General features: G+C 41.7%; 1 protein-coding gene across 1 annotated transcript in view; it reads left to right on the top strand.

Moving 5' to 3' along the window:
* dync2h1 (dynein cytoplasmic 2 heavy chain 1) overlaps positions 1-16,415 on the top strand; it is a 187,472-nt gene that overhangs the window by 26,177 nt on the left and 144,880 nt on the right. Inside the window, exons 41-62 of the mRNA XM_079353769.1 lie at positions 836-1,035; positions 1,192-1,323; positions 1,547-1,679; positions 1,933-2,140; positions 2,248-2,377; positions 2,708-2,863; positions 3,037-3,296; positions 4,282-4,528; positions 4,650-4,801; positions 4,945-5,089; positions 5,832-5,934; positions 8,485-8,649; positions 9,780-9,904; positions 10,893-11,141; positions 11,379-11,487; positions 12,231-12,344; positions 12,845-12,987; positions 13,291-13,363; positions 13,847-14,007; positions 14,323-14,460; positions 15,351-15,464; positions 15,602-15,762. Coding sequence (XP_079209895.1) covers positions 836-1,035; positions 1,192-1,323; positions 1,547-1,679; positions 1,933-2,140; positions 2,248-2,377; positions 2,708-2,863; positions 3,037-3,296; positions 4,282-4,528; positions 4,650-4,801; positions 4,945-5,089; positions 5,832-5,934; positions 8,485-8,649; positions 9,780-9,904; positions 10,893-11,141; positions 11,379-11,487; positions 12,231-12,344; positions 12,845-12,987; positions 13,291-13,363; positions 13,847-14,007; positions 14,323-14,460; positions 15,351-15,464; positions 15,602-15,762 — 3,418 coding nt within the window. The remainder of the gene's footprint in view (positions 1-835; positions 1,036-1,191; positions 1,324-1,546; positions 1,680-1,932; positions 2,141-2,247; positions 2,378-2,707; positions 2,864-3,036; positions 3,297-4,281; positions 4,529-4,649; positions 4,802-4,944; positions 5,090-5,831; positions 5,935-8,484; positions 8,650-9,779; positions 9,905-10,892; positions 11,142-11,378; positions 11,488-12,230; positions 12,345-12,844; positions 12,988-13,290; positions 13,364-13,846; positions 14,008-14,322; positions 14,461-15,350; positions 15,465-15,601; positions 15,763-16,415) is intronic.

Raw genomic sequence — 16,415 nt, 5'->3', positions numbered from 1 at the left:
TGGATGTCAAATGTGGAGACAATCTGCACTTGGTTTCTATTCGATTGATTTTACTTGTAATTAGTTTCTGCCTTTCTATTTATTTTGTTTCTTTATTTATATTTTTTGTGTTTGAAGAAGGTGGACATTTCTTTTATATATACATGCGTATCATTTTTAGTGGAGATGCTTTGCTGTTATTTGAGGTTCAATTAATGCGAGAAATTGCAACATAAAACCTTGTAATAGAAAAGATCCTGGAAGTTACCGCTGCATTAATTAGCCTTAAACAACTTGTAGCTATCTTAAACCCAGAGGTAAACTATGAACCTGATGCTGATGTTATCAAACCATCCAAGTAAAGTATCCTGGTATTTTATATTCCTTCATTTTAATTCACACCTCGTGGTGATTAGGATTTTTTCACTGGTAAGAAGGCACAGGGAAAAGATTTTTAAATGAGCTTTCTGTAGTCCATTTTCTGAAAACCGAAACTAACCTCTGCCGTTGTCGCATTATTATCACATCACTTAGTGGAAATGCGGTCGGACTGTCAAAACAACGCGATCGTCCTTTATGAATTCTCCTAACACCTGTCCTTAAACCCATGTCGTTTTCCAGGTTAAGGTAAAGTGGATATTGAAAGGGGATAGGAGGGATAATCCGAATGCACCCTTAGTAGCAAAAATGATTCCTTCACCAAGTTATGTGATTATGTTTTTCTTCCACCTTCCTGTATTTTCTCTTTCTGCGTTTATTTTTTTCCATAATTAAAAAAAAAGTTGATGTATTCAGTCATATACTTGATGAACTGTTGTTGACATCTATTCTTTTTTTTTTTTTTAACTTCATGTAGTTCAGGAGAGTAGCCTGGTGGTGCAGGCGTTGAGACTGAACACCATGTCCAAGCTGACGTTTGCAGACAGCTCCCGGTTCGATGCTCTGGTCAGAGACGTCTTCTCTGGAGTTAATTTCACTGATGGGGAGGACAACGTTCTAATGCACGCACTGGAACAAGTCTATAAGGAGGCGCGACTAGAACTCATACCCAGCCAGGTGTGTTTGTATGAAGACCTTGATGGATAAGTCAGAAATAAACATGCTCATACGATGATAAATGCCATCGCCTTTATAAAGTCGCAGAGGCATCGGTTTAAAAATAGGAGCAAATGTCGGCGACATCTCATTGATTAGTTGTCTATCTTTTGGTAGCTGAAGAAAGCATTGGAGTTGAATGAACAGCTTCGACAGCGCATGGGAGTTGTTATAGTGGGGCCAAGTGGAGCAGGGAAATCTACACTCTGGAGGATGCTCAGGGCTGCTCTCAGCAAGACGGGCAAAGTGGTGAGTAAGAGGCAACCCGCCGGCTTCAAGTCATGATTGAGCGAAACCGTTCCATAAATATCATCTGTGTTGATATTAAACTTGATAAACTACATTAATTAATTAACTCTATTCAGGGCTTTGGTTTCACTATTATTTGCAAAGAAGTATTCAAAGGATGAAAAAAAAAAAAAATCTTCCCAAAATTTGATCTCCATCTTTGACTGATGCTGTTTCTTTTTAGGTAAAGCAGTACACAATGAATCCCAAGGCCATGCCAAGACAACAGCTGCTGGGACATATAGACATGGACACCAGAGAATGGGCGGATGGCGTGCTCACACACAGTGCCAGGAATGTGGTCAGAGAACCACAGGGTGAGAAAGAGCCAACATTTACAGAGACACATTGGTTACTGTGGTAACTGATACTGGGATGGATGGGCGAAAAAAACCAAACGAGATGGGTGATTTACATGAGTGATTCTCTGCTCTGCTTGAAATGCTCGATAGTGAGTTGTTTATCTGTAGGCTAATAGAGTAAAGGCAGGATGCTTAAAGGCACAACACTGATCCTGTCTCTGCTGGCACACTGCATCCTGCATGTATCTTCATGTGTATGTGCTTTTAGAGGTGAGCTCGTGGATCGTATGCGACGGAGACATTGATCCAGAGTGGATCGAGAGTCTGAACTCCGTGCTCGACGATAATCGGCTGTTAACGATGCCAAGTGGAGAGCGCATCCAGTTCGGACCCAATGTGAACTTCCTGTTCGAGACCCATGATCTCAGCTGTGCCTCACCTGCCACTATCTCTCGCATGGGCATGATCTTCCTCAGGTCTGTCAGCCCATGAATCATTCAATCACACTTTAATCACAGCTCGAGTTTCTCGGCCCGCTGGTCTCACAAACCCTTTTTTTTTTTTCCCCCACTCCTATTTGTAGCGATGAGGACATTGATGTTGCTGCTTTGGTGAAGTCATGGCTGAGTGGTCAGCCAGAGGAGTGTCGCAGTAACCTAGAGAACTGGTTAGGAGACTACTTCCAACGAGCCCTCGACTGGGTCCTTAAACAGGTAACGCATTCCCTGTCATACTTCAAATCACAGGCCCACAAACACAAGCAGGATCAATGTGTCCATTCTTTTACATTTCAAACACTTGAACAACATATAGCAACATTTTTTTTGCATGTCAGCACGTTAGTATGAGACGGCTGTATGAATTACCTCCCAGTGCACTGACCAACACTTGTTCTAGTACTATATTTAACTGCTGACATTGTGACAGTTTCAGCAGGCTTCATAGAAACATCAAGTTATCGTTTCTCTTTTCCACAACGTTGAACATACACATCTGTTTACTTGCAGTTATTCAAACTCTTCTCTTCTTCTCTCCCTCGATAGAATGATTTCGTGGTGGAGACCAGTCTGGTGGGCACAGTGTTCAACGGCCTCTCACATCTCCGTGCGGTGACAGAGAGAGGTCAGTTCCTTGTCGGTCTTCTCAGAGGTTTGGGAGGAAACCTCAACCTCAAAACGAGACAGGAGTTTGCAAAAGAGGTGAGAAGCCCTGTGTGTTGTTGTTTTTTTTTGTCTTGGTTTGTCTTGTCTTAAGTCTTTTCAGCTGCTAAAAATAAGGGCATAAGCCATCTTTCAGGTGTTAAGTAAGGAAAAACATATAGGATTAATGTCTTGGTTTTATTATGTGCTCTTGTTCCTCTGTTCTTCTATAGCTGCTCAGCTGGGCCAGGGAGAGCCCACCGGACCCCAAAAAACCACTGGATACCTACTATGACTTTGACAGCAGTCAGCTAGTGGCCTACACATTCCTGCGTCCTGAGGGCCTCACGCTGGAACAGCTCTCTCATACTCAAACTCTACCAGTCATAGAGACTCCAGACATGCAGAGAGGTCTGAACTGCTTCTCCCCGTGGCTTACAGCTCAGCACAGGCAGCCCTTTATGGTGGTCGGACCAGAGGGCTGCGGAAAGGGGTAAATAACAAGCGTGCATGAACAGACAGAGCCCAAACATCAGAATAAAGATAAACAGAGGGGTGCACATGCAGACACACAGTTTTGTAAATGATGGAAAATGCGTTGACAACATATCTGAAAAAACAATGACATGATATCACAGTGGCTCATCTTGAACCTTTGCCATCATTGTTTTGTATCTTTCATCAAATGGCAGTTCAAGCAGGCACTGTGATTGACAAACTTTACGTTGGTCTGCTTGTTAGAAAAAAATAAAAAAAAGGTTACCTGAGGTCACAGAAGAGGAGTGTTCAATATGGATTGTGAGGCAGAGGCACTCAAATGTGCACACTCCAAATGACAAGAGAACACAATCAACGCTGATTTGAGAGCTTTCTTTATTCAAGCGTTGACCTTTCTTGAAAAGCACTGACAAGTCAGAATAGGAGTGTGTGTGTGTGTTTGCATGTGTGTGTATGTGTGGTATATGTGCCAGGGCTTGTGTGTGGCTCCTCAGAGAGGCCTCAGAAGTAATGACTCCCTCCTCAGGGGGTTTTAGGAACAAGGGTCACTCAGTTTGTCTTTTACACTCCAGTTGAGTCTCCCTCACTGTCTCCTTCTCTCATCCTTTTGTCGTTGCTCCTTTTGCCTGAAAGGTCACCATGCCATTGAGGCGTTGGGTTTGTCTGCTTACCCTTCTAATACAAGAGCAGCTAATTAATTAACACACACACACATACGTGTACATGCAAATGCCCGTGCATCATTTGCTTTCCAATTATTTCAACTCTGTGTTTGCACCCAACCAAAAGGTCCTTCTTTGCCTTGGGGTTTGTTCTGACTAACATTGTTTTCTAGAACCCAAGTGGCCTCATGTTACATACATTGCTGACACAGATATCTCCCTCTGATCCTTCAAAACATAAATCTTTCAAAAGCTGTTAAACAAAACAGGTGATTTGTATATCTCTTAACCCTTTTTTTTTTTTCTTTCTCTGTCTAGCATGCTCCTGCGCTTTGCTCTCTCTCGGCTGCGGTCCACGCAGGTGGCTGTTGTTCACTGCAGTGCCCAGACTTCATCTCGCCACGTCTTACAGAAGCTATGTCAGACCTGCCTGATGCTCAGTTCCAACACTGGTCGAGTCTTTCGACCCAAAGACTGCGAGAACCTGGTGCTCTACCTCAAAGACATCAACCTACCTAAACCTGACAAATGGGGGACGAGCAACCTCACTGCCTTCCTGCAACAGGTACAGATACATTTTAAACCAAACCGCTTCAAAAAAAAAAGTGCAAAAATGACTCTTTCCCAACTCTCCTATTGTTTCCACACCCTTCTCTCCTTCTTATCTTTTCCTTTCTTTCCTCTAGGTTTTGACCTATAAGGGATTCTATGATGAAAATCTTGAGTGGGTGAGTCTTGAGAACATCCAGGTGGTGGCCTCCATGTCAACAGGGGGGTCTGTAGGTAGCCATTCCCTCACCTCCCGCTTCTCCTCTATTGTTCGGATCTGCACCATAGAGTGAGTATGGAATATTATTTCTTCTCTCTTTCGTTCCGCTCTCTTTTCTCTCTTTTGGTCTCCATCCTAACTTGATGCTGATCCTGCCTGGTTTTATAATCCAACATCCATCTGTTTCTCTGCTCCTTTGCCTTTGTCTTTAGCTATCCAGACAGGGAGCAGCTGCAGACTATCTATGCAGCATACCTGCAGCCAGTTCTCCAGCATAGCCTGGGCAGCCAGGCATCCTGGGCCAGCACAGGGAAAACACACCAGCTGGCTGGTTCCCTTGTGCAGCTCTATGAACAGGTAATGACTTGGACTGGGTGTTCATTTATTATCACATTCCTGTTCGGTGCAACATAGGTTATTGGAGACTCTGATTGGAATTTGAGTTAATCCACTTTGAGTTCAGGCGTGTTTAAAGCACACACACACAGGCTTTGTAAGCTTTAAAAGCTTGCAGACTGTGAATTCCCTCGCTGTAGCTGATAGTCTTTCAGTACTTCAAGAAGCACATCAGATATTATAATAATTTTTGTAGTCCAATATAAAACTGAATTTGGCGTTCTAGCTCTCAGGGAGGGCATGACGGAGTAGTGCAGAATATTACATGAGGTACTTTCCAGCAGGTATTATCAAGATGTACAATCAGAGTTATTATTATTTTTCTAAATGGCATTGCCTTTTACTGAACCTATACTCATGTGAAAGCAAGAATGGAGTTCTGCAGCAGAGTTGTATTTTCCTGTTACGGACTTGATGCAGGCACACGGTCTGTTACTGACTCAAAGATGGAACGGAAAATTCTAAGCTGGCATAGAAATGGTTCTTTTGTCAGGTTTGATACCTTTCCTTTTTAAAAAAAAATCTAATTCCATTTTATTTGATCAAGCCGACAGAGTCAAAAAAAGTAAAGACGTGATGTTTGAATGAACAACTGTACATTCATTTTATCATTTTGTTCTGTATGCATATTTTAGTTAGTAATATCGTTCCCCCTTCATGTTCATATTTTCTCCTGTTTTTTTTTTGTTTGTTTTTTTCTCAGGTGAAAACCAAGTTCACAGTGGATGACCACAGCCACTACCTATTCACCCCCTGTATCCTCACAGAATGGGTCCTCAGCCTGCTGCGATATGACATCACTGCAGGTAAGCGAACACGTTCCCATTCATGTGTCAGAGGCCAGCTGTGTGCAGAGAAAAACACAGTTTGATTTCATGACCACCCCTTGAAGTTCTACAAAATCCTCCATAAGAATAATATCACTGCCACTACGAGACTAAATCATTTCGTCGAAATCACGTCCTTATCGCAGCAGCTGTTGGTTCGAATGCGACATCGGCCCTTTGATGCATGTCGTCCCCCACTCTCTACTCCAAACCTTACCCGTCTCGCCAAAGCTGTGCTTTCAAATAAAGGCAAAAGTGTCCAAAAATATATCCTTAGATAAATCAATAAGGACAGACAGATGGCTGAATCTTCTCACTTTTCTGTCTGTAGAGATACTGTCTCTTATCCTCATCTTTCCCTTCATTTGATCCCCTCATCTTCCCTCCTGTCTTGTTCTTGTTACCTCCTCCTTTATCATCCTCCTTTCCTGTCCCTTCATCTCTCTCTCTCTCTCTCTCTCTCTCTCTCTCTCTCTCTCTCTGTGTCGCTCTGTCTCCCCTGTTGCATTGCACTCCTGCTGTGATGGCAGGTCAAATCATTTATTTTAATTTATAACGTCAGCAGACAGACTTCCCTTTTCCTACACTCATCATTTTTTAACTCGCTCTTCTTTCCCTCTCTCTCTCTCTACCTTCTTGCTGATTACCTTCTTTCTGGTACGTATAAATCTCTCTCTCTTTATCCTCATGCTGTGGCTGTGCTGATGCGTGTGGTGGATTTGAGTGTGCCAGTGATTGCATTGACTTTGCCAACTTATCTTCAAACATTTGTGTTTCAAATTTAATGAGACTATAATCAAGAAAAAAAATAAAATATCAAATGACAATGTAAAAGCAACGTAACAATATAACAGAAACCCTTAGTCATGAATAAGGGAACAAAAGCGTTACCTGAATGGTCACTTCTTTCAGGATCTTCAAAGTGATCTACTTTGGTTCTCTCTCACTGCTCTCACAAAGATAGTGTTTGTCCGCAGGAAGCTTCTCTTAACAAAACAAAACAAAACAACAGTTAAACCTGGACGGACGCCAAACAGCTTGATGGTGAAATTTGTTATCATGTGGTAGAAGCATGAAACATATCTTCCAAATGAGTTGATACAGACTCCAAACCGAGAGCAGACAGAGCTTAGTTTTTTTTATTACTTCTACATTTTACATTTAATGACTTCAAAATTAAAAATAACGGCTGGAAAGAACATAAAAATCAAGTTTGCTGATCAAACAAAGAAGAAATGATGAGTCATCGTTTGGTACACAACTGAGGCCTTGTCCTCACGTAGCCGGGTTTTTGTAAAAACTAATATCCTGCCCCATCCGTCTAGAAAAAAATTTACATACACATGACCTTGTTTTTAGGAAAAAACATCCATACGTAACAGCAGAAGTGTGTTTTTAAGCACATTCATACTGTTTGTGAATGTAAACACAGGTCAAATATGTGATGTAAGAACATATTTTGTTGCAGGCAGTGACGTTTCGAAACGCAAAACCCCGGTTATTGACGTCCACATGCAAACGCATAAACAGAGAATTCGCAAATCTTCACTTTGGTCGGAGGTTTTTAATTAAAAGTTTTGTTTTTGATGCCGTTCGTGTGGATGAGAGGCCAAAACGTAGAAAAATATCTTTGTTTTGTGAGATACCCGGCTCCGTGTGGACGGGGCCTCAGTTCAATTTGGTCAAAGTGGCCATATCAGCCGATCCTTGTTTTTTAAAAGGCTCTGCAATATTTGTGAAACGAATTACAAATTCCACTCCTGGCTGATGCAACAGAATAGTTTACATAACCAGCTAGTTCAAACGTTTTACAGCGCAGACGTGCCAACGTCAGAGAGGTTCGAGTCTCTGTTCAACAAAGTGGACGACATTCTCTCATGTTTAAAGTAAAAGACATTCTATCAAGTGCACAGGTTTATCAGTGAATGAAAAGCTGCTGTGTATACCCACGCCTTCTAAACTACAGATTATAATCCTGACAGAAATATCTAATAATTAGTTACTTTAGCCTTTTTTTTTTTTTAAACACATTTCTTCATCTTGCAAATAAAAAATCCTTACTGGCCGAAACAAAAACTGTCTTTACTGACACAGCTGGTTACATCAACACTAAACGGGTCGTTGGTATACAGAATGCTTAGCATGACAACTTTGTATTTTTAGGGAGTGAAAGCTGTGTCTCTGTTTGACTGTCGTCTTCTGCGCTCGCGATGTCGTCTGACAGACCTGTAACTCTCTGTTGTAGCGAACAGGACTTGGATTTTGTAAATTTAGACTCCTCCCTGGAGGTGCTGTTGTCGTATCTGAGGCCAAACTGCCTTTTGCTTTGCTGAGTAAAAGTGCTCATGTGACAGATATGAAAAGAAATGAAATCACATGCTTATTGTTCTTTTAATGGGGAAGGTGTTTAGAAGTTCTTCAGTAATAAGCAAACAGCAGTTAATAGTATCTGTATACTGTCTTTGGATATCCTGTTGGGTAACTGTTCAAGTCTCTCTCTCTCTCTCTGGTCTCATTGATGTCTTTAAGCTCAATCGAATGTGACAGACAGCGTGTTGGAGGTGGTGGCACACGAGGCCAGGAGGCTATTCAGGGACCGGCTGGTTTCCTCCAAAGACCTTCACACCTTTGATAACATCCTGTCTTCCATCATACGAGGAGACTGGGGATCTGATGCTCTGGAAAACATGACGGGTATATAAAAAAAAAATCCCCTCTCTGTTCTTGCTGAATAAAAGTTCATTCACATATCACATGGAAAACAATTGTGTAGATATACATGTACGTACATTAGAGCAAAGCATAAGAACCCAAACAGCAAACCAATCAAAACAACATATTTTGTTATGCTGATGACGCCAACATTTATAGTTCTGCTTCATCCTCAGCAAGTGCAGCTATGGACTTCCAATCAGTTTTTAATGTTCTTCAGAGAAACCTACATGGATTAAGACTTGTACTAAATATTGAAAAAAACCAAAAGATTTGTTTTTCAAGAAGTTAAAAGACATCTGATAAGGATGACTACCAGATCGTTACTTTAAAAAAAACAAAGTGATTAAGAGAGTCGCAACCTACAAATACCTGGGCTTTTTCCTCCAAGAAAATCTCTCTATCACACATCAAATTAAGTGTCTTCTTAAAAAAAATCTAAATGTGTATCAAAGGTAGGACCTAACACTTGGAATGTGCTTGGAAAAAACCTGCTCAGCAAAAGCTAACTTGCAATTTCAAGCCATAGCCAGATTGCTCCATGCAAACTCACAATGCTAGCCAGCATAAAGAAAACATGGAAATAATGCTCACTTGACTCAAAGAGGCCCGAAAGGTACATTCAATTGTCACCACACCAGCACATGAAACCGAAGCTCGCAGCTACAGAGTCACACCAAGAAGCAACTCACCGAAAGTTCCAACTCAACACAAGCGGAGGAGTTTACACATGAGAGCTAGTTCGGTGTCTCTCAGTGATAAAGAGGGAACTGCAGCGACAGAGCAGTATCCTGTGAGTGCTATAGCTTTCATCACTTCACAACCCACCCATTGCACAGATTTGTTGAACATAAAATCAGAAGCAGTCTACCTGTGCACTCGAGATGTGAGGCAGCATCAGCTAAAGGCTAATACTTTGTGGCCTTAATGGGTAATGCCTTGGATACTAACTGCAGGGTTAAAACTAATCACAACGCAAAGGTTAAACATTCAGATATATTTATTTATTTCCTCGTTGCTGTCCGTAGACAAAATCTTTTTTGTGAGTTGTTAAATGTGTGCATAACGCAGATGTGTTTCTAACTATCTGAAGCGCTTCCCCCTGTGAGCAGATGGTTTCTACGTGACGTGGGGAGCCTCTGAAGGAGCTGTAACAGCTCCAGGCCAGTCTCTTCCTCCTCATGGTAAACAACTGGGATGCTTGGATTCGGCTGACCTGAAACAAGTCATACAGAAGGTACGCAGAGAGGAAGTGTTGTCTGCGGTTTCGTTTGTGATCAGACATGTTGGATTTAAGATGAACATACACTGAAACATTATATCTTAGTTTGGTATTACAACATTGATTCTTCGATGATGTCATTGATAAATGATATATAACTGTTCCATGCTTTTATAACTTTGAAATAGGCTGTATTACGTTTTAAGTATTAGCTGAAATCAGGTCCCATCACTACATCTTAAATGATACATCATGGCACAAATATCTTAAAAGGGTTCAACCTCTCAAATGTATTCAATTAACAGTACATCAAGATCACAAAACACAACAGTAAAACAGTCATTAGATAGTGCTCAAATGTTTCATTTCTAAACGCTGGTTTCGATTCTGATGGTCATATTTGCGTTTTGCCAGTGGCAGCATAAAAACTGACTTTTCACTTCTTCCTCTTCTTCTTACGTCACTTAATGGCCCCTTGCGTCCCCGCTCCCTGCCGTGTTGGGATTTGAATAAAGGACCCTGTCACATCATGTACACTGTGTCATATTAAACGAATGTCCGTTAAAAAGAAAGTGCAGCATTGCCTTTTTGTCACAACTACTTTTTATTTTTGTTTACCCGTATTTAAAAGTTTGTTTGGTGTGAACATCGCAATTACATTGGACAAACCAGATGCATTGAATTGAGAGTTTTAGCACATGTGCAAATTTGCAATACTTTTCTCAGGCACATCAGCAGCCCACTGAAAATGGCACGATGGTCTTTTTTTGGATGCCTCCGCACGGCCTGCAACTTTTCTATTTCTGTCAAAGCTTCATTTGACTTGTATGAAGTCTTTGCAATTGTATTTGACTATTTTAACTTAGTAAATAAATGATGTAAATACTTCTCGACATCATCTTCTTTGTGGCCCATTCATCCGGTTGTGTTAGTTTGTTAGTTTTTTTCCCAGTGTCATTTAGACATCTCCTCACCTGTGTGTCTCTTCTTTTCCTTCCCTCAGGGGGTCGTGCTGTACAGTCGTGATAACAGGGAGCTGGATCTTCTCCTGTTCTGGGAAGTGTGCGACTTTGTGTCCAGGGTGGATCGGGTGCTGAGCCGACCCGGTGGCTCTCTGCTCCTGGCAGGCCGGAGCGGAGTGGGTCGGCACACGGCCACTCGCCTGGTGTCACACATGCATGGATACACTTTGTTCACGCCTAAAATCTCCCGTGGTTACACTTTGAAGCACTTCAGCAATGATCTCAAGGCGGTAAGATTAGATCGTCTGTTTTATCAATTCACATTATGCAAAGCTAAATGCATTGTAAATTGCAAGCTTTTGGGTTTTCCTTCCTATTGACACCTTTTAAAGTAGTGTTTTCTTTTCCCACATCTAAATCGCCAAATGTAGCGTGTCCTGCTTGTGTTTACATTAAATATATAAAATGAATATATAGGTGTTTGATAAATGTGTGTATGATGTAAGGTTTGCATATTTTCTGTGTAGGTGATGCAACTGGCAGGTCTGGATGCCCAACAGGTTGTTCTGCTGTTGGAAGACTATCAGTTTGTTCACCCAGCATTCCTAGAAATGGTCAACAGTCTGCTGTCCTCAGGTTTGTATTGTACCTGAACGTTTGTCTCTGTCATTGTTGAAAAGGGAACAAAACCCCCACTTTTTTTCATGCAAAGAGTTCGGTGAGAGGTTTGATAATCCTCTGTCTGTCCATTTCATCTGATGGTAAGCTTAGTCTAGCTCAGCATTGAACCCCTTTTCAATAATTGACACGTTGTCATTCATCTGTCTAAACTGTTTACAAGATGAAAAGACTTCTGTGACTCCAACAAGTTGTTTATTCAAAGGAGGCTCTCATATATGATATGTCTGTATTGTGTTTGTGTGTGTTGAAGTATTAAATCTATCCCTAATGTAGCACAGTTTCAGAGTGAACTTTAGATTGAATATGAGACATACACTGAAGTAGTAAAAATGACCAACGGATCATGTAGGAAAGCAAAAATGATTCTTTTAACAAATGATGCAGTTTGAATGTGAGTGGGCGTCTATCCTTGATTTATTTTTGTTTATTTTTGGGCTTCTTTATGCCTTTATTTTAGAGATAGGGCAGTGGATAGATTTAGAAATCAGGGAGAGAGACAACGAGGAATGACATGTGGGAAAGGAGCAACATGTAGGATTCGAACCCTGGCTGCCCGCTTGGAGATCTACAGCCTCTGACCATGGGGCGTGCTTGCTAACCACTAAGCAGCCGGCGCCCCAGCGTCTCTGTTTTTCTGTTTGGTTTATTGCAAAAGATGCCATAAAGTGAGCAAATGTCTTTGTTTTGTCATGTTTCAGGTGAAGTTCCAGGTCTGTACACACCAGAAGAGCTGGAGCCTCTCCTCTCCTCACTAAAAGATGCTGCTTCTCAGGACGGATTCACTGGGCCTCTCTACAACTACTTTTCCTACAGTATGCACTGAATATTTATTGACAGCAGGTTTCCATTGTCTGCCTGTCAATCATTCTTTCTATTTGTCCCTTCTCTGTGGTGTTCTGGCCCGTTTCCCATTATGGCAGCCTTCCACATGTGTCATGTTCCTCCCTCTGATCGTTCTGTCTGTCCTCATCTATGATACTCTGCTCCCCCGCAGTTCAGACGTATATACTGTAGAAACGGTGCTTTAAGGTTGATGTGGTAGCTAGGAAACCAAGTCAATATCTCTTCTGTTGTCAAAGTAAACCAACTAAGGATCTCTTTGCTCACACTCATTATTCAACTCCATCAGGGAGTAATGAGCCAAAAGGTACAAACATCAATGAGACACAAACAACTGACTGTTTCTGCGCTCCGTATTGTCTTTGTGTCTTTCTTATTTTCTGTGTAATGAGTATTTTGGGACTAACTTATCCCCCGTTTTTTTCCCCCTGCTCCTCTTTGTCCCCCCCACCCAACACACACACACACACAGGAATCCAGCAGAACCTTCATATTGTCCTGATCATGGATTGCTCCAACTCTAACTTCACGATCAACTGTGAGAGCAACCCCGCTTTTTACCGCAAGTGTTCCGTCCAGTGGATGGAGGGATGGTCAGAGAGCAGCATGAAGAAGGTTAGTGTTCGAGGCAGAAGGAGGAACGACAAGATCCAAAACAGATTTTTTTTGTCAGTCGCTGCTCCCAAAGGTCACAACAGTATTTATCATACGGATTTGTGCTGAAGCGCGTTTAGTATTGGGATTTACATAAGCCCAGAAACGCTGAAAAGACAGACTTCTCTGTGCCAGTATTTGATCACATTTTTCGCCGGCCAGCAGTTGACAAAATGGGCGTAAGTAAGGAAAAGATTTGAATGCATGCATCAAGGCTTTCTATCAAAATGTAACATCAGGGCTGTGTAAACCTGTTCCTGACAGATTCCTGAGCTGCTGCTGGCAAAGACCGAAGGAGGAGGAGAGGAGCATGAGAGAGACACGGGGAAGAGCTCAGGTAAGCTCACACATACAGACATTCAAATTCAATTACATTTATTCAGAAAACGAAACTATTTAGACGTTTTAATTGTGTTATGGAGTTTGTCTCTTGTGTTTCATTGTTTGTGAACAAAAAAAGACTAAGATTCTTTTTTTTTTTTTTTTTGGAATGTATAAAATAACCACAAAGGCTCACCTATTTATTTTGATGGCGACCACTCTTCTCCATTGTTTACATTTTTTTTTTTTTTTTTTTTTTTTAATTTCTGCAATTTTACAAGTGAACTCTGATATTTAGGTTTGTTTCAATGCTGTTCATTTTTTCAACAGTAGGTGGACATGGGGCCTTACACGTTTTTTGTTGTAGTTGTTTTGTCCAACAATTTTCAGGGGGGTTTTTCATCATGCTGTGGAACCAACTTACATAACAGAATTTATTTAACTCTAGTTTCTGTCATGAATTGAACCTCCTCAATTGAAGCCACTTTGCTGCCAGCAGGTTCGACTCAAGGAGACCTGTGCCGCTTGTTCCTGATTGTTCACGAGTCGTGTAAAGAATGGGGTGCAACTCCAAGCCAGTACATGGCCTTTCTGCACGTTTACGCTGTATTATACAGCCGGAAGCAGAGCCAGCTCACAACGAGACAGAAGCACCTGCAGGTACAGTATTAGCTTTTAAACAAGCTTGTTCGACAAAGAGAAGAAGGATGCATCAAGGTATGCACAGCAGGTGTTCATTTAATTCACCTTTAAGCGTATAGAAGTTAAAGTATGCTGTTTACTTAGCTAGCTAAGATAACAGTAAATTAGCCAACATACAGAAAGTATGAATGGTTGTCACAAAAAACCCCCCAAAAAAACTAATCCCATAGCATGATGACCACGCCCTATTTATTGAGCTAAAAAAAGCAGGGCACAAGTATTTCAGTTTGATCAAATGTCTCTCACTTCTTATTTTTGACTGTGTTTCTGCAGGCAGGTGTGTCGAAGCTAAACGAAGCCAAAGAATTGGTGGATGAGCTGAAGAGGCGGGCAGCAGAGCAGAGTGCACTGCTGAAGACTAAACAACAGGAGGCAGATTCTGCCCTGCAGGAAATCACCACCTCCATGCAGGTACGCTCAGTGGCAGGCAGAACAACGGGTAAAAAGTCCTGCGGGTTTCATGTCGCTTCCATGTTGTTGCTGCCCGCACACTGTGGGCCCTCTTCCCTCCTCTTCTCTCCTCTTCTCTCCTCTTCCCTCCTCTCCTCTCCTCGTTTCATACGAGAAACTTTTTTCACATTTGTCAGAGTTATGACCCCCCTTAACAGTAAGTGCGTAAGTGCTAACTGTATTTTTTTGTCAGTATGCACATCTGCTTGTTGAGTGAAGTATTCCCTGTCCCATATCCATGTTTACGATGTCGGCTGGACAAAGAAAACTGAGCACCGTTTATTAGTTAGGATAAACTTCTGTCTGTCTCTCTGTGGGGAATCTGCTTTTTGGGTGAAATGGCGGGAAGGAGTGACATAAAAAAAACAAGAGCAGAAGAAAAAAACTGTCCGCAGAGTCAGTTTGCAGAGTGATAATTAATAACTAGACTCTCAGCTCCGGGCTGTAGTGGCTTTGTCTCCTGTCGAGGTAGAGGCAGAGACAGTAGGGAAGGGAAAAAAAAAAAAAGAAAGAAAGGCAGACTGGGACGAGCAGAGACAGACTGAAACAAACCAGGTGGAAGAGGGATAGAGGCTTTGGGGAAGATGGAAACATTCAGAGTAGGAGGCAGTGAAAGAGGAATTAAAATTGGATGAAGATGGAATAGGGGAAATATTTAGTGTGAATGACGGAGTCACAGCTTGACAAGGAAAGGAGAAACAGTATAGATAGAAATGATGCATCAAAAAGCATTATGTGTTTTTGCTCAGCAGTGAGTTGAAATGAGTAGTTAACAGTAATGAATGTATATAAAGTAGAAATTGAAACATCAGAAGGCCAATAAATATCCCACTATCTGTTTGGTTATCCAGAATGCCAGTGACCAAAAGACAGAAATGGAAAAGATAAAAGGAAAGATGGCTCATGAAGTCTCCAAGATTGAAGAGAGAAAAGCCAAAATAGATGAAGAGCTGAAGGAAGTCCAGGCAAGTTGTTTGATTTTTCTGTCTCGAAAACAAATACATACAAAGCCCTCTGCCTTCACCAAACCTTCCATTTCCAGCTGTTTACCCCTTCTTTATCTCCGCATCCTTCCCTTTTTCCCGACATCACCGCCCTCTAGCCTTTAGTCGACGAGGCAAAGCGTGCAGTTGGGAACATCAAGCCTGAAGCGCTGTCTGAGATTCGCTCCCTCCGCATGCCCCCCGATGTCATCAGAGACATCCTGGAGGGGGTTCTAAGACTGATGGGCATCTTCGACACTTCTTGGGTCAGCATGAAGAGGTGAGAGATGGGGCGAAGGTGGATGAACAGGCAGAGTCAATAAAGACGAATAAATAGATTCCATGTTTTGGGAGCCACTCAGCTGTCAAGAATATGTGTCACCTTTTCAGGTGTGAGAAGGTTGTCGTGTGATAAGAGGTTAATGTGGAAAGTGTTAAAAGGAGGAAACATTCAACAAAGCTTATAGAGAAGCATAGTACACGAAAGACGGCTTTATTAAGAAAACCAACCTTTTCCCTTGTTTTCTTCTTTGAGCTGTCCACAACAAATGTTTACATTTTTCCTCTTATGCAGATATTGAGATTTCTCACAGCTTAGTCGCATGGTCGAAATAATATGAACTGAACCGCACTAGATTTTTAGGAATACTGAATGTAATAAGAGCTTTCAGTTAAGTATATGTGTAACTGTGTCTGTGAAATCTCTTTATGTTTCAGTGTTGATTTAAATGAGCCTCTGGTACAAATCTCTCATCTGACCGTGGGCACCTTCAGAGGGGATCAGATAGACAAAGGATTTTGTCTAATGATTCATGGTAATTGGGTCAGCCAACCCCTCTCAGAGTGCTTCGAGTAACAAAAGAGAGAGAGAGAGAAAGAGAGAATTTGGTTTGTGTGAGAGAGAGAGAGAAAAAAGTCAGTAGAGAGTGTGGG

This window comes from Symphodus melops (assembly GCF_947650265.1).
Source record: "Symphodus melops genome assembly, chromosome: 10".
In the NCBI taxonomy this organism is placed as follows: Eukaryota; Metazoa; Chordata; class Actinopteri; order Labriformes; family Labridae; genus Symphodus; species Symphodus melops.
The sequence above is the reverse complement of the archived record's forward strand: the minus strand, read 5'-3'. Positions and strand labels throughout refer to the sequence as shown.